Source organism: Rosa rugosa, chromosome 4, assembly GCF_958449725.1.
Source record: "Rosa rugosa chromosome 4, drRosRugo1.1, whole genome shotgun sequence".
Taxonomy (NCBI): domain Eukaryota; kingdom Viridiplantae; phylum Streptophyta; class Magnoliopsida; order Rosales; family Rosaceae; genus Rosa; species Rosa rugosa.
Genome location: NC_084823.1, coordinates 3,742,646 through 3,765,224, shown reverse-complemented (window position 1 = coordinate 3,765,224; position 22,579 = coordinate 3,742,646). Strand labels below are relative to the sequence as shown.

At 39.2% G+C, this 22,579-nt stretch overlaps 1 protein-coding gene and 1 long non-coding RNA gene across 2 annotated transcripts in view; both read left to right on the top strand.

The window, feature by feature from the left end:
• The first annotated feature begins 15,323 nt into the window (after positions 1-15,323).
• The window catches only part of LOC133746575 (uncharacterized), a 30,963-nt gene continuing 23,707 nt past the window's right edge, over positions 15,324-22,579 (top strand). Inside the window, exon 1 of the long non-coding RNA XR_009864236.1 lies at positions 15,324-16,234. This is a non-coding gene — a long non-coding RNA (uncharacterized LOC133746575). The remainder of the gene's footprint in view (positions 16,235-22,579) is intronic.
• LOC133746301 (65-kDa microtubule-associated protein 6-like) lies at positions 19,235-21,237 on the top strand. Its single transcript, XM_062174477.1, has 3 exons — positions 19,235-19,322; positions 20,350-20,553; positions 20,995-21,237. Exons 1-3 carry the CDS (start codon positions 19,248-19,250, stop codon positions 21,220-21,222), a joined length of 507 nt encoding a protein of 168 aa, XP_062030461.1. The 5' UTR covers positions 19,235-19,247; the 3' UTR covers positions 21,223-21,237.

The following is a 22,579-nucleotide window of genomic DNA, read 5'->3' as shown; positions in this document are numbered from 1 at the left end:
GGAAAGTACGGACGCTGCAAAGGAATGCATATCTTGTTGTTCATTCTTTTGATTGAATTCACAAGGTAAGGCTACAGGTCCTATATGATGCATTTTTGTTCAATTTCTTATCAACAAATGAGGGATGGAGAGACTCTTCTAGAGTACTGATCCTTTCCCCTATTGAGGAGAGGTGGTAGGTGCCCCTCTTTCTTCAGGGTGAGGATATGTTGAACCATAAGACAAGGTGTGAAGATGGTCTCGATTAATCTTTCTATGAATTAAAAATTTAAAAATTACTTTCATATAAAACTAATTAAATTAGAGGAACAAATTTTACATTTTAGGCGAGAAACCTCCAGATATTTTCGAAGACTCAATGACAATCATGATTGAACTCCTGAAAAGAGCTGGCCAGAGAGTGCAAAAGGCCGCTCTCCTGTAATTCGTAAAATTTTCTGATTCCCATTTTGTTGTTTGAATTACCTTCTTCGTAGAGACCTTGATAAGGTAACTAATTAAGAACGTATGGGAAATGAAGGAAAGATTTCCCACTTGATGCTAATGATCATGAGGGAGTTGAAAAACTAAATCAATGATAGCTAAGTTCCTCCCCGGTTTATTCTTTCATAATTAATTATTATGTAAAAATCAAGCCAAGTGTACTTGAAAGTTGAAACAAACAATGGAAACATCCTAAGACAAAATCATGACCATAAAATTATTCGCCTTTATGAAGTTAGGCTAAAGATAACACATCAATTCCCCTTACTTGCCAAGATCTCAAAGTGACTTTATAAACCCTTATTTTTCTTAGTGCCATAGGCACTAGCTAACAATGATGTTCCAATGTAGAATTGATTGCCACGCAGCATTAACATACATGTTACATCTTAAATCCATTACCCTCCTATGATAAGGCCTTATTTGTCCTTTTTTATTTGTTTTTTGCGATGTGGGATATTGTTTCTCAAAAGGTATAATAATGTTTGTTAATCACTTGCATCTTTTTCTTGTTTATTTGGTTAATTAGCAGTTGCCATATTTTGCTACAAAGGTCATTATCTTCATGCGTTTTCGAATCCACTTTCATCCCTAATTATCTTATCTGTCCTTCCTTACCTCCATCCATTACTTTATGATTGAGGTTAACGAAAAGATGGAGAAGATCGATATTTGACATAATTATAATTCTTCTTTCAATATATATTTCATTCAAATAAATCTGGTCAGTGGGAATTTTTGGAACTCCCGTGCATAAAGGTCCGAGTCAAAATGATTCACATCCAAGCTAGTTAATTAGGAACTAAAAGTTGGGAAAAAAAGTAATTGACAGTACAATCATTGTACAATAGAAGCCTTTTGTTTATAGTCTTTTCTAACTTTATTTCTCCAAATAAAGCTCCATATCGCACATAATAAAAGAAAATTACAATTCCATTTAGTCTCAAAAACTTGTCAATGTTTTGATTAGATATATGCGCACCCGAGACTGAAAAGCAGAAGATAAAGTACATAGTTGGCAGAGTAGAGTTTCACGTGCTTTATGAAAATAAGATGGATTGATATGTGATTTAATTAGATGTTACAGCATCAAGTCGTATAAGTAGGAACCCTCGAGGAGCCCCCCCCCCCAAAACAGAAGATCTTTTTTTTTTTTGAAAGGAAGACGACAAACTATATTAAGTGAAAACTGAGGAGTACATGGAGCGATGCACAAAACATCGAAAGAACGCAATAAACATAACGAGATGCACAAACGCATCTGTAATGAAGAAAAAACAATAAAACATAATTAGATGCACAATCGCATCAAGAATAAAAGGTAACCAGGTAACCATGTGACTTAATGCCGTAAGGCATTGTTGCACTGCATATGTCACTGAAGCAGTGTAATTAGGAGAGTAACCGTAACTGTAACGGATGATAGGACCACCTAGGAGAGGCGATTCGCTCACCAAGCGATCGAAAGCGACCAAGGGTACCAATACCAGAACCTCGGCTTTAGGCAGACGAACTCTTAAGAACCAGAACCAATACCAAAACAATATGAGCGCAGCTGTTTCGGATCCAAAATCCGAATTAGGGAAACACCCGGGTCCAAAATGCGGATCCAAATCCGACCTGAATCCAAAATCAAGTCTGCCAAAGCAAACATGACCAACATCCAGGCCCAATTGAAACAGCCACAAAACCAAGCCCATACGAAAACACTCTGGGCACCCGAGCGGCTGGGCACCCTTCCTGAGCCACTCCTCCACGCCGCCGAGCCGCACAGCCGGGCCGCCGAGACAGACCGCCGCGCCTTCAGGGTAGCATGGCAGCGACTAACCCGAGAACACTGCAACCAGATGGCCTGATCGAGATGCCTCTCGCGGAACGAACCTGAACTCAGTGCCTTTATCCACCAGAGGTCAAATCGCCGCCGCCGGAGATGGTCTGATCGCCGTGACTCCAACCAACGTCGAAACCACACGGCATCAACCCTACTAGCCAGAGAGCATACCGGAAAAAGAGAGCCTGGATCCCAAATGCGATTTGGATCCACAGATTCGCAAAGGATTCTCCTTCTCGAACCTGCTGGAGGACGAGCAATATCATGCCAACCAGAAGGCGACCACAAAGCCCAGATCGAATCAATCTGAGGAGGAGTGAACGACCTCGCTTCAACACGGGTCGAGGACCTCGACTTCTGGAGAAGAGCAGAGAAAAAGGGGGAGACGGCCTGGACCGTGCTCGATAGCTGCGACACCAGGGGGAGTGCCGGAATTTTGCTCCATCGGAGATGGAGGAAGTTGCAGAGACGCATACCCATAAAACAGAAGATCTTAAAAAGGATATTCTGGTTATGATTTTATATCGAAGAATGTAAACGGTTTGAAGTTAATATATATATTTTTTTTTATTTCCAACCTCACTTATCCTTCATGTCATAACTTTTACAGTATTGGCTTTACAAATAACTAATAGGCCACCCTAACAATAGTCTGAAGTTGAAGATTTTTTTTTTTTTTTTTCATATCAAGATTTAGTATATAAGCTCTTGAGAGTCTAAAATAAAAGTTAGTTAGACATACACACAATATCTTTACAAAAGAAAAAACTTATTAAACCGGTCACAGCAATACAGATTACAATACCTATTATCTAAAGAGGAATCCGTTCAGTAGTATTGGCCATTTGTTCAACTTTCCTCTACATTTTATCAAGTGGTCATGCGAGAGGGGTAAAGCTATGGTATGTTAACATTTCTCATACATCAACTATTTTTACCACTTTAAGGACTCATGTTACCACTTTGAGGACTAATATTACTATTTTGAGGACTCATATGGTAAACTAAGAAAATTTACCACTTTAAGGACTCATGTTACCACTTTGAGGACTAATATTACTATTTTGAGGACTCATGTGGTAACTAAGAAAATTTACCACTTTAAAGACTCATGTTACCACTTTGAGGACTAATATTACTATTTTGAGGACTCAAATTACCACTTTTAAGGCAATTGTATGCATGTCATACGTTAACATTTTGTAGAATTTTTCCATGCGAGAGACATAAACAGTCATAGATAATCATGAGATGCATGATTTCTTCCCAAATGGATAACGGATATACTCCAAATCTAGTAAGCATAAATCATGAATGTATTTACTCTCATGCAAATGGTCGATTAACTGCACTTCCAAGGAAATCAGAAATCAATTCTCATATATGTACAACGAGGAATCTACAACTCAAAGCTTACTTTGACAAACAGAAAACTCAAGAATTTGAGATCTACAAGTGATTACAATTGAGATTAGGTTGAAGAAGAGAGCCCAACCCATAAATTTACAAATCTCCTTGTCTTGGACATAGTCCTCTTGTGGAAAATGGGAGATGGATCGAGATCCAAACCATTGGAACAACTTAAGAGCAATAGGATTGAGCAATTACTAAAAATATAACAAAAAGTCCAAGCCCAACAACCCATGATCAGCATGCGATATTTTCTTCTCTCGTCTTTCAGAACAAAGTTACTGATATGCAATAGCATTGTATCTTGGAAACTATGGTAGAATGGTAACAAACAAATTCAAACCAGAATAAAATTGCTACCATAAAGAAAATAGAACACCAAGAATAAATGTTGTTCAGTGTATACCTACGTTCATGTGGCAAACTGGATAAAGCTTCTTTCACTACCAGAAGAAATACTCACAACTTCTTCAAACTATAACACTAACAGACTAGAACCCATATTCGTTGAAATCGTTACTTCAAAGACTTCTTGTTGACATTTCGGTGGGTCAGCTTCTTTCTGGTGAGATACGTTTGGGAGGATTTGCGCATAACACTGGTAACAATTCTCCCGATATCTAGAGCTCCATGGTTTTCGGCCAAAGCTAGTGAGGTAGTGAAGCTAGGAATGCAATTATGTACTCGATGGAAGATGTGGTTGCCTTGGAGGGAGAGCTTTTGACGTTAAAAACCTAGGGTTTCGCTTGGTTACCAGGATTGCAGAGAACTTATGTACTTTATGGAGTACCATTTTCTAAAATTATATCTAAGGGTAGAGAGCCCTTCTAATCAGGACCAGTGAGGTAGGGAAGCTAGGAATGCAATTATGTACTCCATGGAAGATGTGGTTGCCTTGGAGGGAGAGCTTTTGACGTTAAAAACCTAGGGTTTCGCTTGGTTACCAGGATTGCAGAGAACTTATGTACTTTATGGAGTACCATTTTCTAAAATTATATCTAAGGGTAGAGAGCCCTTCTAATCAGGACCAGTGAGGTAGGGAAGCTAGGAATGCAATTATGTACTCCATGGAAGATGTGGTTGCCTTGGAGGGAGAGCTTTTGACGTTAAAAACCTAGGGTTTCGCTTGGTTACCAGGATTGCACCATTTTCTAAAATCATATCTAATGGTAGAGAGCCCTTCTAATCAAGACCACTAAAATGAGAATTTGTTGAGGACTTTCTAATCAACGGTTTGGGTGACCCACTTTTTGATTACATTACGGTAAATCAACCGTTAGATGTTTATGTATGCTTCAGTAGATCACTTCTGAAAATTTTCTTCCAAATTACTAATCGTTAAGGTACCGAACTAGATCAAATTAATAGACGAACTAAATTTGTCAAACATAAACTGTTCATGTTCATAACTGACAAATCACAATTTGAATGCTTTAACGATTTTCAATTTGGTTGAAAAATTGCATAAATGATCTACACATGAATATCTAAACATCTAACGGTTGATTTGCGGAAATGTGATTGGAAAGTGAGTCTCACAAAAAAGTCATCAACTAGTTCTCATTGTAGAGGTCCTCATTAGAAGGGCATTTGTTATAAATAGTAAGTAAATAAATGAACAAAAATCCTAGGAGTGGAAAAAAAAACCTCTCATATTTAATACAGCTTCTAAGCTAAACCAAAACTTCTCTGACCTAGCTCTACTTGGCTTTACTCGACAGTGGTGGCTTTCGATAAAATTCTCAAACATGGCTAGTAGTGGTGACCTCCGACAAGGAGGGAGGGGTTTTATCCCCTTCCTTTCTCTAGTGGGTTTGAGGGTGGTGGCAGTGGGGGTTTTCTTTGTCGGGTCCCACGCTCTGCCTTTTGCTTTCTATCTTCTTCTCGAGCTTCTGATGGAGGATAGATTGGTGGTCATCAGTGTTGCTGGTGGAACCGATGGAGATTGTCAGAGGGGTGACAGATTGGTGGTGATTAATTAGACATGCCTAGGTTGTCTGATAAAACCTGGTGTCTAATTCTGGATTCGGTATTGGGTCAAAGGACCACTTAGTTGCAGTCGTGCATCGTGGTGTTGAGTTCAGGCCGAATATTGACGTTGCTTGTGGTAGAGGTGACGCACCTACTGCGGCGGCCGAAAACTTAAGGTGGAGGAGGATTGAGGAAGACCTATTTGGGATGCTTTGATCTCTAGATGGTGTTGAGTTTCTTCTGCAGCGGTAGGGGTTGTCAGCGACGGCGACTTGAAACCTACAAACTGTTGTAAGGTATCCTCAGTAATTTCCAAGTGGGCTGGAGCTTGGTGGGATGCTGAGCTTGCTTATTGTTGGAGGGGGTGGAAGGTGACTTATCATCTTCCACTTCTAGTATTGTTTAATTTTATTTTTAGGTCGGAAAAACCAGTAGCTCGGTTGAAACCTTTTATTTCATGCTTATGAGCATCTAGATTTTTGTTAGAATAATGGTGCATAGAATTTGTAAAAGGTGGGTATACTCTAGTTTCTATTTGTTTTAAAATAGGGTCTTTGTATGCTCTAAAAAATGACATTCAAAAGACGACCTTCCGAAAGCGCTACAGGCACTTCGACTTTGTGGTCATGCCTTTTGGGCTAACCAACGCCCCAGCCGCATTCATGGACCTGATGAACCGAATGTTTCGACCCTATTTGGATCGGTTCGTGATCATCTTCATCGACGACATCCTCATCTACTCCAAGACGCAGGAGGAGCATGCTTTCTATCTCCGCATAGTTCTGTAGACGCTATTGGATCACCAACTCTACGCTAAGAAATCCAAGTGTGACTTCTGGCTCATAGAAGTAAAGTTCCTTGGACATGTCATCTCTGCAGCTGGACTTTCAGTGGACCCCTCGAAAGTCGAAGCTGTACTTAATTGGGAACAACAGCGGGACGTGACTGAAATCTACAGTTTTCTTGGATTGGCTGGTTATTAACGCCGCTTTATCCAAGACTTCTCCAAGATCACTATGTCTTTGACCAGGCCAAGGAAAGGCGCAAAGTTTAAGTGGGACGACAAGTGTGAGAACGCTTTCGTGGAGCTTAAGACGAAGTTGATGACCGCACCTGTAGTAGTTCTCCCAAACAATGTCGACCCGTACGTACCAAGTGTACACCGATGCCTCGGGGAACATACCTAGGTTGTGTGCTTATGCAAAATGGTCTATGGCTCGAGACAATTAAAGCCGCACGAGAGGAACTACCCGACTCACGACTTGGAATTGGCTGCTATCATCTTCGCATTGAAGATCTGGAGGTGCTATCTCTATAGCACGCAATTTGAAGTCTACTCAGATCACAAGAGTCTGAAGTACATCTACACTCAGTGTGATCTGAACCTACGCCAAAGAAGATGGATGGAGTATCTGAAGGACTACGAGTTCAATTTGCTCTACCATCCAGGAAAGGCGAATGTCATTATTGACGCCTTGAGCAAAAAGACGAGGAGTTCGTTATCCTGCATCTTCTTGTCACGAAATGAGACGTTGAAAACTCTGGAGGAGTTTGGCTTGTATCCCCAACATGGAAACCCTCAGGGGTATCTCGCGAATTTAACTCTGAGGCCACAATTACTACAACTAGTGAAAGAAAGCCAGTGGAATGACCCGAATACGCATAACTCTGAGCATAGATCTACGCAGGAAAAGTCACCAACGAGTGGACGGTGGGCCGAGACGGTTGTGTTAGATTTAAGGGCCGGATGGTTGTCCTTGAAAACGACCATATTAGGAAGTTGGTGCTCAAAGAAGTGTACCGTACTTGCTTCACTATGCACCCGGGAGTTGGAAAGATGTACCAAGACATGAAGCGCCAGTTTTGGTGGCGAGGGATGAAGAAGGATGCGGCCGACTACTTCGCCTGATGTGCAATATGTCAGCAAGTAAAAGCTGAACACCAACTACCAGCTGGACTACCTCAGCTACTACCTATACCAGTGTGGAAGTGGGAAGACATCACCATGGACTTCGTCAACAGATTACCACGCTCGTCACGAGGACACGACGGAGTGTGGGTGGTGGTCGACCGACTAACCAAATCCGCCCACTTCATACCGATGAAGATGGACTCACCTGTAGAGTATTTTGCAGGACTATACGTCAACACCATCATCAAATCACATAGAGTGCCGAAGACTATCGTATCTAACAGAGATCCTAGGTTCACATCAAGGCTGTGGACGAAACTTCAAGAAGAGCTTAGAGCTCAGATAATTTTGAGTTCGGCATACCACCCTCAGACCGACGGACAGTCTGAATGCACCATCAAGACTTTGGAGGACATGCTACGAGCTTGCGTATTGTACGTCGAAGAGAAGTGGTATGACTGTTTACCACTCATGGAGTTTACGTACAACAATAGTTATCACTGTAGCATAGGCATGGCACCGTTCGAAGCACTTTACGGACTGCCATGCAGGTCGCCTATGTGTTGGGCTGACGCTCAAGAATGGGCTTTACTAGGACCTGACTTAGTTCAGGAAACCACTGAAAAGATTCAAGTGGTTAAAGAGAAACTAAGAGTAGCCCAGAGTAGAAAGAAATCATATGCAGACATGCGTAGGAGACCCCTAGAGTTTGAGTAGGGGACTTTGTTTATATCAAGGTGAAACCTCGAAAGGGAATCAGTCGGTCTAGGGTCAAAGGAAAGTTGACACCCCGATATATTGGACCTTTTCCGATAGTCCAGAGAATTGGGAACATGGCTTATCAAGTAGATTTGCCACAAGAACTAGAGCATATCCACGACGTGTTCCATATGTCTCAACTTAAGAAGAGTCCGCCAGAGACCCAGCAAGTCATAACTTGGAGAGACTTGCCACTGCAAAGTGACGCTACCTATAAGACGGAGCATATACGGATTTTAGCACGAAGTACCAGGCAGATGAGGAACCGCAAGGTTCCATTGTTGAAAGTTCAGTGGACGCACCAAGGAAAGGAGGAGGTTACTTGGGAACTTGAGGCAGAGATGCGTGAGAAGCACCCCCACCTGTTCAGCTAACCATGTACAAATTTCGAGGACGAAATTTCTTTAAGGGGGTAGAGTGTAGACCCCCATACTTTTTCTTGTTTATTTTATTTTGTCGTATAACGTATGTGACTACGTATTCGTAAGGTACAAAAGTATTTGTGCTTAGGTTAAGACTTTGAGGCTATTTTAAAGGATTAAGAATTTAGAGAAAATCCAATTTGGATCTAGTAAACTTTTCTTGAAGTATCGAGGCTTAGGACAAGCCCAGAAAATTTTTCCGAAAGGATTCAGTGAAGTGTCGGAGAAATAAGAATGTTTGGAGTGATATTTTCGGAGTGGGCTTGAGGGGAATTAAGAGAAAAAGAAAATAGGAGCAGCCAAGCCCACTTGGCCCAAAATGAAGGGCAAGACGGACTTTTCACATTAATTAATGGGAGAGGTATTTAAGGCCTCTCACATCCCTCAAACCCTAGCCTCAAACCCCATTTCCTCACTTCTCTCTCTCTTCCGAGCCTCTTTCTCCCTCCTTGCGTCGCCAGCTGCCGCCGCACCACCGCCGGTGCTCCGATCCTAACCAAAATTTTCAGATTTTCTCCTCTTCATTCCCTCTACCCATTTCTCAAACCAAAACCATGAGATTTAGCCATTCAATCACCCAAAAACCCTAGAACCCAAAGCCAATTTGGGGGTTTTTGTGATTTTTTCATTCTAAGTTCAATCAAGGTAATATCCCTCCTAATCTAGCCTCTATTCCTCCGATCTATACTTATTTCTTATCAAATTTGAGTTTTTGATTTTATTTGTGGTTTTGGTGCATGAACCCGATTTTCCCTTAAACCATGAGGCTAGGCTTCAGATTTGGCAAGGATTTGTGGTAAGGATCTATCCCATGCAACCTTGTTTTGAGTTTTTGGGTTGTGATGTTGATTTTGGACGGATTTGTAGGTGAAGAAGGCCAAGGAGGAGGAAAGGCCGTGAGTTTTGGAGAAGAAAGGGTAAGGAATGAGTTTTGGGAAAACCCTTGAATTTTTGGAGTTTGTTTTGTTGATTTTGAATTTTGTTGAGCTATTTTTGTTGGTGGAAAATTGTGAAAATTGGATCTTTGAGGAGGATTTAATTAGTAGAAATTTATTTGTTTAGTTCTCAAAGTGTTGAAAATTGGTGTTGAAGATTTTGGTGATTTTGTTGTGTAATTTTGACCAAAAGAAAAAGAAAAGGAAGAAGAAGAGAAAAGTCTTTATTTTGGAAGAAAAAGAAAATAAAGAAATGAGTAAAAGTTGAATTAAAGGAGTTTTACCGTAGTAAAGTGGTAAAAAGTGAAGAAGGTGAAAGTAAAGGTAAATTCAATGAAAGGAGGTAAAAGGTAAAAATGAAAGTGAAGAAGTAAAAACTACGATAAAAGTAAAAAGATGAAAAAGAAGGAGTAAAAAGGGTAAAAGTAGAAGTAAAACTTTATTTATAATTATTTACTTATTTATTTTTAATAAATAAGAAATAATAGTAAAGAAATGGATACTTGGTCAAAAGTCAGAAGTCAAAGTCAAAGGTCAAAAAGTCAACTCTAAAGGTTGACTGACCTCATAAAACGCTAGGATCGACTCGACTTTGGTCGCTCGAATTGGTGATAGTTTAATGGAGCGATAAGCATTATTTTTATTTATTTATTTATTTTATTTATTTATTTATATTGTTTTTTTTTTTAAGAAAGAAGTTAGTTTCCCAAATTAGTAAAAGTTGAAAGAAATAATAAATTGCCTCATTGAAATAAAAATGATTTAGTATGCGCGATTACTTAGAGTTGGTCACGATGTTTACCCGGATAATTACTTACAAACTAAGTAATGGTTCAGGAAACACGATCGTTAAAGAAGCTTAAGCAGAAAACACCGGAGTGTGGAATACACCGGCATTTCTAGGTAGGGTGAGTTGTCCCTTCCTTGTTAGAGGCTTTTCTATATACGTGGAATGCTCTAGTATAATAGTATGTTGCTTGCAAGTACGTTTTTGGTTGTTCATTAGTCGATGCGTCGTGATATCTGTGTTTTCATAACTTATAATTGCTTATTGCGAAAACCGAGGCTAGACTTGTATGTTGAGATACTGTACCCCATTGCATGTTTGTACTTGTGACATGAAAGTAAATGGGACCTAAACGCGTTGATTCCTAGGCATCCCACGGTGTCAATAACCGTGAACCTCTGGAGGGGGCTGTGCTCCTATGTGCGTCGAGCAAGGGTGAGTACCGACAGTGAACCAGTCATAGGACACTCAGGGCCAAGAAATGGACACTTTCGCTACTTGTAGTCACAAGGACTATAGAGTAGTTGTGTAATACCCCGAAAATTCAAGTTAATTTCCGATGACATTTTGGAAATGATTTTGTGGTCATGGGAGAAAGTACGAAGCTCGGAGGAGTGGTGGAATTAGTTCAAACAAGTTTTATTCGAAAACGAACATAAGTTAGGGGCTCGTGAAAAGTTGACTTTTTATACTTACGGAATTTGGGAAAATTTCCTTCATGAAAGTCGTAGAGCTCGTCGATACGATCTCGTGCATATGTGGAACGTAATATTTGGAGTTCGTATGATTAAGTTATGAATTTTCGAAAATTGGGAATTTTCTATAAATAGGAAATTTTCTGATTTTATTTTCATTTAAGGACGAAAAAATTTCTTTTTGCGGAAAAGCCCCCAGCCCTCTCCGTTCTCTCTCCTCTGTTTCTCGTCAGACCCGGCGGGTCGTGTTCGACCCGACCCGGATGGTTCTCTCCCCTCCGGCCTCCTCCGGCCACGGACCCGGACCCCCCTGTGATCGCCGCTCCACGCCCAGCCGTTCCCTCCCATCGCTTCGCCGAGCCGCTGCCCCCAAACCTGGATCGAAGATGCTCAGCCAAGCGGATTCGGACCCGACCGGATCTCCTACTTCCGGCGACCACCCGACAGATTTCTTCGACTTTTTGGGTTGTCCTCCTTCCCCTGATCATCCTCATATCCTCCTTGCACGACGATTTTGAGTGTAGAGTGAAGGATCACGAATTGAAGATTCGACGTCCCTGATTCAATCTGGAAATCTGATCAGACGGCCCAGATTAATCCAACTTCCAAGCATGATCTAGGACGATCTAGGCCGAACCAGACTTAGCTCCAGGTATGAAAGTCGATCAATCCTTCATTTTGAACCAGTTTGTAGTTGGTCACTTTGCCATCGGAGGTGGTTGACCCGGCGTTGACCGCCGCCGTTGACCAGTAGCTTGTGGCGGCGCGTGGTGGCGCGTCCAGCCATATTTTGGTGTTTTGTTTTCAGTATATTCATCTACGCATCGATACGGTCGTTTGGATATATTATAAGGTCATTTTGGAGAAAGTTGATGCATGCTAGGGTTTCGGTTTTTTATGCATTACTTTCGGTTTACGATCTGCGAAGATCTGACCGTCGGTTTTGCTTCAAATTTTAATATGTTGATCGTATGACTGTCCCGATGACCTTGTGTGGTCACGGGCGAAGATCTGACCGTTGGATCTTCGTATAATTGAGAAATGGTGATTCGGAAAGCGATTCGTGAGAATCCGACCGTCAGATTTTCGTATAATTTTGTGGAGATGTTTGTAATGACGATTCAGGAAGATCTGACCGTTGGATCTTCGTGATAATTTTGGAGGATGATCCTGAGGGCGATCCGTGAGGATCCGACCGTTGGATCATCGTATGATTTCTATCCGACCGTTGGATCATCATTAAATTAGAATCCGACCGTTGGATTTCCGTATATGTGTGCTTTTGAGCTGTTGGCTAAGTTAAGATCATTATTGGATTAGGTGATCGACGGATTTATTTGGCGGACGATTCGTGAGATTGTTAATTGAGTTGTTAAGAAGACGCAGCGGGAATTTAGAGGTGAGTAAACCTCACGTGGTTCATATTACGAACCAAGCACTTTTAATTAATTTATTTTGTTGTAATTGTGTGAAAAATATTTATGGAGTAAATATTTGTTTTAAATCATATGGACTTGATCAACTACGGTCCATAGGTAAGTAAAATGATTTTAATTATACAAAATGAGTTTCACAATTTTTATGCTTGATTTATAGTTGGTATTAGTGGTCATTCCTGAGTGGGTGATTACGTATATATATATTTACGTGATTATACGTGGAATGGTGTGACATTGAAGAGTGTGGAATTGTGATGATTTAATTATTATGGATTGAGATATGTTTTACCATATTTATATGTGATGATGATGATTGATGAGTTCATGTTGATATTCATGGTTGACATTGTGGGATGTATAGAGGTGGAGAATGTAGTGCTCTGAGGACATGGGAAAAGTCCGAAGAACGCCGGTTAAATAATAACCGAGATGTAGTGCTCTGAGGACAGGGGAAAAGTCCGAAGAACGCCGGTTAAATAATAACCGAGATGTAGTGCTCTGAGGACAGGGGAAAAGTCCGAAGAACGCCGGTTAAATAATAACCGAGATGTATACCGTTTACTTGAACCTTGGCCGAGGTGACAGGTAACGATGTAGTTAGAGCTCTAACGTGTTGTTGGGATGAACCAAAGTGGTGATTTAGGGGGTTGAGTGATTGTAGGACCAAAGTGGTGATATTGTGGTTAGAGGATTGTGGAAATGTATTCGTTGTGGATTTCCGTGTGCTGTTTGATGTTTCCTTGCAGACGTTGAGATTGTTGGTTGTTTACTTGAGTTAAAGGAATAGTAATTTAATAAATCAACAGTTCTTTCTTGTTTACTCATACGGGCTGTCAAAAGCTTACCGGGTTTTGTGTTGTTGCAATCCCGGTACACTATTCAAACTGTGTAGCGGGCACTAATACAGGTCAGGAGGATCAGGAAGGTGATCGAGCTGCGTAGAGTAGCTGCAAGTGAGTTATTCTGATTTTCTATTGAGAGGTTTGTTATGCTCATTTAGAGCTTTACAATTTTACTTGTGAGAGTGAATTTGTAATAATAAACTCGAGGTCTTCGAGATTTTATATTTGAGTGACGAGTGGTGTGTTTGTTTCTGAAAAAAAAAATTCAGGACGTTATTTGTAGTCGTTTTATTCATGTTTCGGACTTTGAATTGATTATTCAAAATTCGGGGCGTGACAAGTTGACCGGTTCTAGAAGGATGACGAACCGCGTTAGCCACCGATTGTTTTAGATTAGCTGGCAGGTAAGTATCTTGGATCTCCAAGTTGTGTGAAGCATGCTGCATATGATTTTCTGACGAAGACAACAATGATTGTTTTTGTTTGCATTTGTTTTACTTGATTTTACAAATGCGCGCAATCTATATTCTAGTAGCTACGTTTTACTTATTAGTTTTCAAACCTAACTAAGGTTGGGTCGGCCCCTATTGGGCTAGCAATGCTCACCCCTACATTTCAGGTTACAACGAGGTCACTGCGGAAGATCTGGATTAGAAGTGGGTCGTTGGCCGAGTCTGTGTGTTGCTATCCCTGTTGCTTGAAGTCCTTCCCTTTGGGTACTCTATCAATTTACTTGCTTTTGTTTCAATGCTCAGTTGAACTCTGTGAGGTCCGCCTACCTGGGAGCGCGCCTCACCCTTTGTTTTATTATACCTGTTGAACCCCTTTAATTTCCGTTCTGATGTAAGCCCTAAGGCGTCACAGTGCACTTGCCCACTTTATTTTTGAAGTATTTCCAAACTTGTTAATTTGAACATTGGGTTGTTGATCGAAAGTTCTTTCTTAAAAGTTTTATTTGTCTCCTATTTTCTAAAAACTCGTATTTCAAAAGGCCTTATAGTATTAAGTTGGTAGGTCTACGGTACGTCTATGACGTATCGAGCTCCTATTAGTTTAATATTACGGCGCTGTGGTATACCCACTCGGGTCGCCACATAATCAATGTTCGATTAGGTTTTTCTTGTATGATTCAAATTCTGTATTGTAATCCTCTATATAAAGAAGTCCCTATTACCAATGAATACATCAATCATTCTCCAAATCTCTTTCCTTAAAACAAAACTGTTATTGTTGGTTAATAATTTTTTTTTTTTTGCAATACAATAAATTTTTTATTGAGGGCCAGCAACATTATTTTTTTAAGTCAGTATTGTGTTTATTAAGGAAATACAATTTTTTTTTTTACAGTGAGTCAATAATTTTTGTAATTAAGGATCAGTTAAGTTCTCCATTACTGATACATCGACTCACCAGCCACGTGTTGATATGCATTTGTCATCATCTTTTATAACAAAGGTGAAGCTTTTTCGATCGGTTTAGAGAAAGGGGTAGAGCTCTCTCTTCCTGTCTCTGTCTCTATTTGAAGCAATGGATAATGAGATGGAGGGCATAAAGGTCATGAAAAATAAACAAAAAGAGGTGAAAATAATTTTTTTTTTTAAACTTTGGAAATAAAATCACTTATTGATAAAAAAAATTAGACTTAATGGGAAATCCCTATTTTTTTTTTTTAAGGAGAACTGAATTAAATTCCATTAAAATAACGACATCTCTCGGTCAAGCTAGAGGAATTCGAAAATTCCACAAGCAAAATAACCAAACTAGAAAATGAAAATGCAAAAAGTAAAAAACCCTACACCTATCCAACCCTAAATCAAAGCAACCGACATGACAAGCATTGACGCCTAAGACCTTCATGGTGTACATCGCCACTCATCAAATCAACACACAGCAATAATCAAGAGCAGTACAGGATGTCAGCCGAGCCAAGCTCAATTTTTCAAAGCAAGAAAATTGAATTGCTACCACTCCCTCCAAAAAGCCCACAATAGGCCTGATCCAATCAAAGAAAGGGAATAAGAGAATGGGCTTGCCCATTCACCAGTCCGGCGGCCGGCCATGGACCTCCACCATTGCCATGGTCAAGTCTGGACCACGACCTGGAGCAACACCACACAAGCCACCGCCCCCAAGCCTAGATCATTGCCAAAGACGGACTAGATCATCAAAGTCTGGACCACGACCTGGAACAGCCGCCGACAACAAGCCTTCAGTCGCCGCCAACAGAAAAGATCAAACCAGTGCAGCAGCTGTCGAATCCAATTACCGGCGAAGCCCGAACACCCTCAACCACCACCGCCTTTTGCCGCAGCGATTGAAGCCTCTCCGACGTACCTGGATCAATCATCGACGCCCGCGTAAGAACTGCACAACGTCGAGCCTCTCCATCGCCGCCGCCAGCACACGAAACCCTTTGGTTACACCTAAACGAGGTCGCTCCGAATTTCCCGGAGGCCTCCCCTCACCTCGTACTAGGAAATCCCTATTTTAATAAAACTTTTCAGTGGAATAATTTTTGGTTAAATTAGACTTATGAAACATTATCCTCTTTTTGAAAAGCTTTCTTTCAAATCCTGGTGACCTAGAATCTGATGGCACTGTGAGCATGCAATTGCTGGTCTTGATCGACATGCTTATCAGTTCATCCTCGACATAAAGATGCAGTAGATGGGAGCGGTTGATGAAATTAAAAAAAAAAAAATCAAAACTATGCGTGTGAATTTAGAAGGAATAATGTGTCTGGCCGAGGTATGTAGATCAGTGACTTGGTTTTTACTTTATAGACATGATCTTCATCTCATTCTCCTTTGGCTGTTGATATCATATTTGGCTATTCATTCATTTTAGTCCTGTTTTGGCCTTTTTATCCTTATTTTGTTCGTGCATACTGCATAGTAGCTAGTTTGGCATGCATATATGGTCTTTATCTTGATGTATATGGCGAGATTGTTCTTTGATTTTACTATTTTAGTACTATTATTTCATCAAAGCCGACTCTGCTCAGAAAAAGCTCATAAGCGTGATTTAATTAGTAATATTTTTTCGTAAGATCGGTGTTAAAAATATGTCTTTAGACATGAGAGTGAGGAATAAAACCATAAAAAACCTACTTTTCACTATGCCAAAAAGGCCTTCAGACGACACGCATCAGACGACATAAGTTTTGTTTTATGTCGTCTGAGTTTTTCAGACGACATAATTTTTTTTTCTGTTGTCTGAATATATACTAAAACCATACTGGTTTAATTTGGAAAAATGGTGAGCATTCAGACAACACATTTGTGTAGTTGTAGAAGGTGGTGATTTCCTATCTCAAATTTGGATAAATGGCAAGAATTCAGATAACACATTTGTGTAGTTGTAGAAGGTGGTGATTTCCTATCTCAAATTTGGAGGGATATCTAAAAGTTGATTGAGTTTTTTCCCTCTCAAATAGCCACGCCCTAGTTAACTGGAAAATGTTGTGACATTCAGACAACATTTAAATGTTGTCTAAATGTGGGGGTTGTTTTAAAATTTCCTAAATTATTTTGACTTGTGCTATTTGTCATTTTGACATATATCCCTTCTCACTCAGTTCGACCATGACTAAACACTACTCAAACATCACCCCGCGCGCTCTCTCCTTCTCACTCAACTCTCTCAACTCGACCTAGAACTCGCGAAACTAGAAAACTCAAACACCAGCCTCTCTCCTTCTCATTGTGCTCTCTCAGATCTCGATTTTCACTCTCTCTATTCTTCTTCATAGTCTCTCCTTCTTCTTCTTAGTCTCTACTTCATCTTTCATGTTCGTATTAATGGAGCTCTCCAGCAAGAGCTGTTTTCAAATCGGATATTGGTAAGCAATTTAGGGTTTCAATCATTTTGTAGTTTAGGATTTCGACGGGGTTCAATCTTCGATTGATTTTAGGGTTTTTTTTTTCTGCAAATGATTTGTGTTTTGGGGTTTTTTCAACTGGGTTCTTCCATGTTGTCAAACAAGAACTCTTTCTTCTTTCAATTAAAGCTGATTTGTGTTTTGGGGTTTTGAGTTTGGGTATAGTTCTTCAATTTTGTAACACGTTTCTTCTGTTTTGTTGGTCTTGTTAGGGAAACTTGGTGCTACAAAAGGATTTTCTGGCAAGGCTCACTGCTCGTAGTGTAGTGCAGAAAAACAGAAGGCTTGTTTGTCTAAATTTCTGGGGAGTCTTTTTCCCCAATCAATTTATGGGTCTTGTTTAATCGAGTTCTTCAGTATCAGAAACTTTCTTTTGGTAAGAACACCTACTTTCTGTTAAATCTCTGTTCTTGAATCTATTCAAGGTTGTTGTGGAATGCACTTTTGATTATTATCTGGCTATGGTGACTCCATTAGGATGATTAGGACTGGAAAGGGTCAAGTTCAATTACTACACACCATGTGTTTGAAGTTATGCCTCAAAGACAACACCCAAGCTGAACCAGTGGGCTATTCCATGATTTTCGAAAAACCTATACTCCTTGTTTCACTCTCAGTCTTTGATAGCTTAAAATAGACTCTTCAATGATCATTTTGAACCTGGTTTCATGAAAAACAGAGTGAAAATGAGATACTTATGCTATTTTGAAGTTACTGCACTGTTTCAGGAATTCTGCAGAATTCAGCGTTCCTGTCATTTCAAATTCTTGTTTGACCATTCATTTGAACTTCGAATAACATGAAATTTTGAAAAATAGTAGCTTTGCATGTCTACTTTAAATCTGGAGAGTTGTGATTAAAATCATTGAAAGGATGATTGTTGGTGAATTTTTCTTTCTTGTTACCAGTTTTCTGAGAACTTTTCAACTTGCAGCTTTTGGTACAAGATTAATGATTTGAGAAACTTTTACTCTCTTGTCAGTCCTCAATCTTTAGTACATTGGACTAAACATGCAAAGCATTCCTTGAGTCTTAAATTTCAGTTCGAAAGGTTTCATCCATGTTCAAAAGTAACTACAAAGCTCTGTTTTCTGTGTATTCTGATTAGTGCATTCTGATTAGTGTCTTCTTTTTAAAATAAGTCTATAAAAGTGTGGCTTCATAGATGAGCATATTACCTACGGCCACCAAGTATATTTGGTTCTATGTTCATAATTTATAATGTTTCTTTGCTTTCATTATTTATACTTGTTTATAGCCCAACTTCTTTTTGGTACAGATCTGTCGGGCACTTGCTTATATACAGAATGGCATTGGCATCTGTCACCGTGACATCAAGCCTCAAAATTTACTTGTAAGATTATTTTTCCATACGGATGGTTGCTTTTGTATGACTCTAGATATCTTGTCTGATACCGATTCACTGGGTTCCTTAGCAGAGCCATTGGACACATGACCTATATAAGACTTCTACTGGTTTTACAAAAATTAATCAACTACATGTAATATTTTTTGTATTAAATTTATTGGTTATGCTCAAATCCTACCTGTGCATATTCAGGTAAATCCACACACACATCAGCTGAAACTTTGTGATTTTGGGAGTGCAAAAGTCTTGAGTGAGCCAGACAGAATTGTTGGGGAGCTATTGCAGCCTGGGGGATATCTCAAATTGATTGAGTTGGGTCTTGAAGGTAAGCAATCACCTAATCTAGAATTGTGTGCATTGTGAATTTTTTTAATTTAACTTCATACTTCTGCTAAAGTTGAATGATTATTACTAAACTAGTACCTAAATTTTGATGAACATTGAACAATATCTATTCTCACAAGAAACTTGCTTTAACTTCAATTTGAGTAAGTCACAGAGATCTGAGCAAAATGCTAGCTCTTGGGAGTTCCACTATCAGCTTCAGAGCAAGCAGTGGCTGCAATCATTTGCTCAAAGAGCTTCAGGTCTTTCTCTCTTCTTCACTTTCTGTGTTTCTTGTTGTTTCTAAACAGTAAAATTTGTGACTTTTTCTAATTGGGTCTTCTTCTTCTTCTTCTTGGAAGCTTGCTTTTTCATTATGCGTTTTCAGCCTACTTTTAAGTTTTTTTGCTCTGTCAAAAGGAGAGCATTGATTATTTCGCTAAAATGTGTCATAATGGAGCTTTAAATTAGGGGTCTTTTATGTTTTCTTTGAATTATTAGAGAAAGTAGATGTGTCTTTCCACCTTTTTAAGTTAATAGGCTCCGTGGAATGTGATCTGTTCACCATAGTTTTCAAATTCAGTTTCTTTGTATCATTGTGTATACTCGATCATGGTTTTTATGAAAAATATGTGTTTGTATATATTAGGGATTTTTTTTTCCTGTTTTATTTCTATTTTTCTTTTCTTCTAATGGGTTTCGCCAATCTCTGGAATTTCCCACTATTTTCCTTGTAATCATGGTAAAATTGACCGGTTAATTATCTATGTTGTATTCATTTCCTGGCTTTTTGTGTAAGTGTCTTCCTGAATTTTGAAGTTCCTCAATTTTACTTTTCTATTTCAATGGATTTTTTGAGACTAGGGTTCTGTTCACTTGTTTTTCTTATGGGATTTGACTTTCTGTTGGTTCTTCCAAAATGCTCATTCATCTGTGGTAATAAACCAGGGATGCTACTTGGCCGGAATGAAGTTGCTAAAACTTTGGGTTCTTGACTTTTGTTTCCCAATTTCCATAATTCAGCATTACTACTTCATTTATCTTAATTTTGAAGATTTTCTCTGTTATTTTTCTGCTATGCAAGTTTTGATGTGTCATAGATCACGAGAACGGTGCTTGTGTGTTTCCTTTGGTTACTTTTCGAGTTTTCGTTAATAAAATGTTTGTTACCCCATGTACTTCTGGCAAAATTTTCACACTCTCCCGTGAAGTAAAGAAAATGTGAACGGAAATAACCGTTTTTGTGAATGGTGATACAGCAATAACCGTTTTTGTGCTTCTGCTTTGCAGCAAATATGGAATGACATTGGTGAGAGCGCGGCAGACCAAGACCGCATGTTGTTGGAGTTGGAAAGGGAATGCTTAGAAGTTTACAGGAGGAAGGTTGATGAAGCTGCCAATACCAAGGCACGCCTTCATCAGTCCGTTGCAGCAAAAGAAGCTGAGCTCGCCACTCTCATGGCTACTCTGGGGGAACTCAATATTGATTCACCGGTAAAGAATCAAAACTCAGACTGTTGTGGAAATGATCATTTATTGACCATTTTTTGTTCTCGTACTAGCAGTTTTGCTCTCCTATTTTCCAATTTGGGTCATTTATTTGTCATATTTGTGATTAATATACTGTGATTGAATGGCTAGGTTTGTTATTGTTTATCATTCAGATCTATATGGGTACATTTGGATTATAATACTTCTCAACTAGAATTTCTTACCACGATTATCAGATGTAGGGAAGAATGCCCTTTGGCTTTTTATAGTTCTGAAGATTCTAGCCTGTAGAAGAATTTTGTTTAATAAGTGTCTTTCCCTGTTATTAAATGTTGGTAATACTGTTCTGCTTGGTAATCCTTATATGAACCTTGTGTACTGATTGTGGCTACCAGCTGCTGTTTCAGTTGCATATGTTTACTAATTCACAACATAATTTTACAGATACGGAGAGAAAAGAGATCAAGTTCTTTAAAAGAGAAACTCGCATCTGTTGCACCACTGCTAGACAATCTAAAAATGAAGAAAGAGGCACGAATGAAGCAATTTTCAGATATAAGGACACAAATTGAGAAGATCAGAGAGGAAATATCTGGTTACGATCATCTCAACAGTTCTTTGATCAGTTCATTAACCCTTGATGAACATGACTTGTCATCGAGGAAGCCATAGTTCAGTAGTTTCTAAACTGTTTTTGTCTCTTCTTTACATGACTGGATTGCCCATATGTTACACGAGTTACTTCTTATATATATTAATACTTTTCCCATTAAACCTGTAGGTTGAAGATCTTGCTGACTTTTCCTTCCAGACAATGCCTATGTATATAGATGTGGATGATGGGAGAACTAAGGTAGGAATCCAACTGGTCTTTTGGATTCCACACTAAATATTAAGTCCACTTCATACTCATATAGACCTATTTATTCTTGTATTTTAGCCGTAATCTTTATAACCTGCCAAGATTGTGTGCACTACAGGCCACGAATATAGGACTGCAACAGGACTATTGTCTTGTGCCAAGTGCCAAGAGATTTTATTCTCCTATATTCTTTCCTGACGAGGAATCTATCAAAGAAAGTGATGGTCTTCTTCTCTTCTTGCAACTCAGTAAAATTCCACTCTGTTCAGCTCTTACTTGTTTTATTTTCCTCCTAAATTAATGTACTCTTTCAAGTACTAATTAAGGCATTTATTTCTGTCTTCATGATTAGGTTTCTTGGAAACAATAAGTTGAATGGCGCTCTTTCTTAATCGAAAAGCTCATCTCTTCTCAATGTGTAAGTACTTCAGCATGTTTTCCTTAAACATCATCATAATTCATTACACTTGGAGTTTTCTGATTTTTCTGATAAGTATGTTCTGTATTTGATGAACTCATCTGAGTCATCTCTTTGTTGATAAATATAATGTACTTACTTCGGCTTTATCTGAACTGTACAATATCAGCTTCAAATTAATATGATGCAAAATCATATATCAGAGTATTGATAGGTTTGACCAATGCCTGAATTTTGATAATGGTCATGGTATTATTATATTTAATTATATTTACGTAGCTTGTATCTTTTCTGCAGATGAGTTAAATGCCTCACTAAGCTGCACATGAGTTAAATGCAGACGAGTAGACCACCTACCAGATTTGCAGCAAAGGTTTTTGTTCTTTTTTCTGCAATATCTTGTTCCTCATTGAGAATGAAGACTAGTTGCTCTTGTAATATGCAGCATAAGTCTATATGGGGGTCAAGAAAGATTTGTGTCTCTGCAATGGGTCAGCAGGTTTGTGTCTCTGCAAGCTCACTGGCCATTCCGTTTTCTATGACCACTTCTATGATTTGGGTGATTCCGTTCATGATCAGATTGTGAAACTAGTACAGCAGTACAGCAGTATAGCTAGCTAGTTCCTTTATTAACTTGTGTCTAGTAGAAATTTTTCATTCATTAAGCATTTAGACTTGTCTTCAGATCCAGATTAGTATATATGAGTTATTTTGAACTGAAGTTCATGATTAAGTTTGTGTACATGAGA

Bases quoted from the DNA above. Each gene is read 5' to 3' on its own strand.
- LOC133746301 (XM_062174477.1), top strand. From the start codon at position 19,248: ATGCTAGCTCTTGGGAGTTCCACTATCAGCTTCAGAGCAAGCAGTGGC. The intron at 19,323-20,349 runs GTCTTTCTCTCT...TCTGCTTTGCAG, and splicing joins ATTTGCTCAAAGAGCTTCAG to CAAATATGGAATGACATTGG. The intron at 20,554-20,994 runs GTAAAGAATCAA...ATAATTTTACAG, and splicing joins AACTCAATATTGATTCACCG to ATACGGAGAGAAAAGAGATC.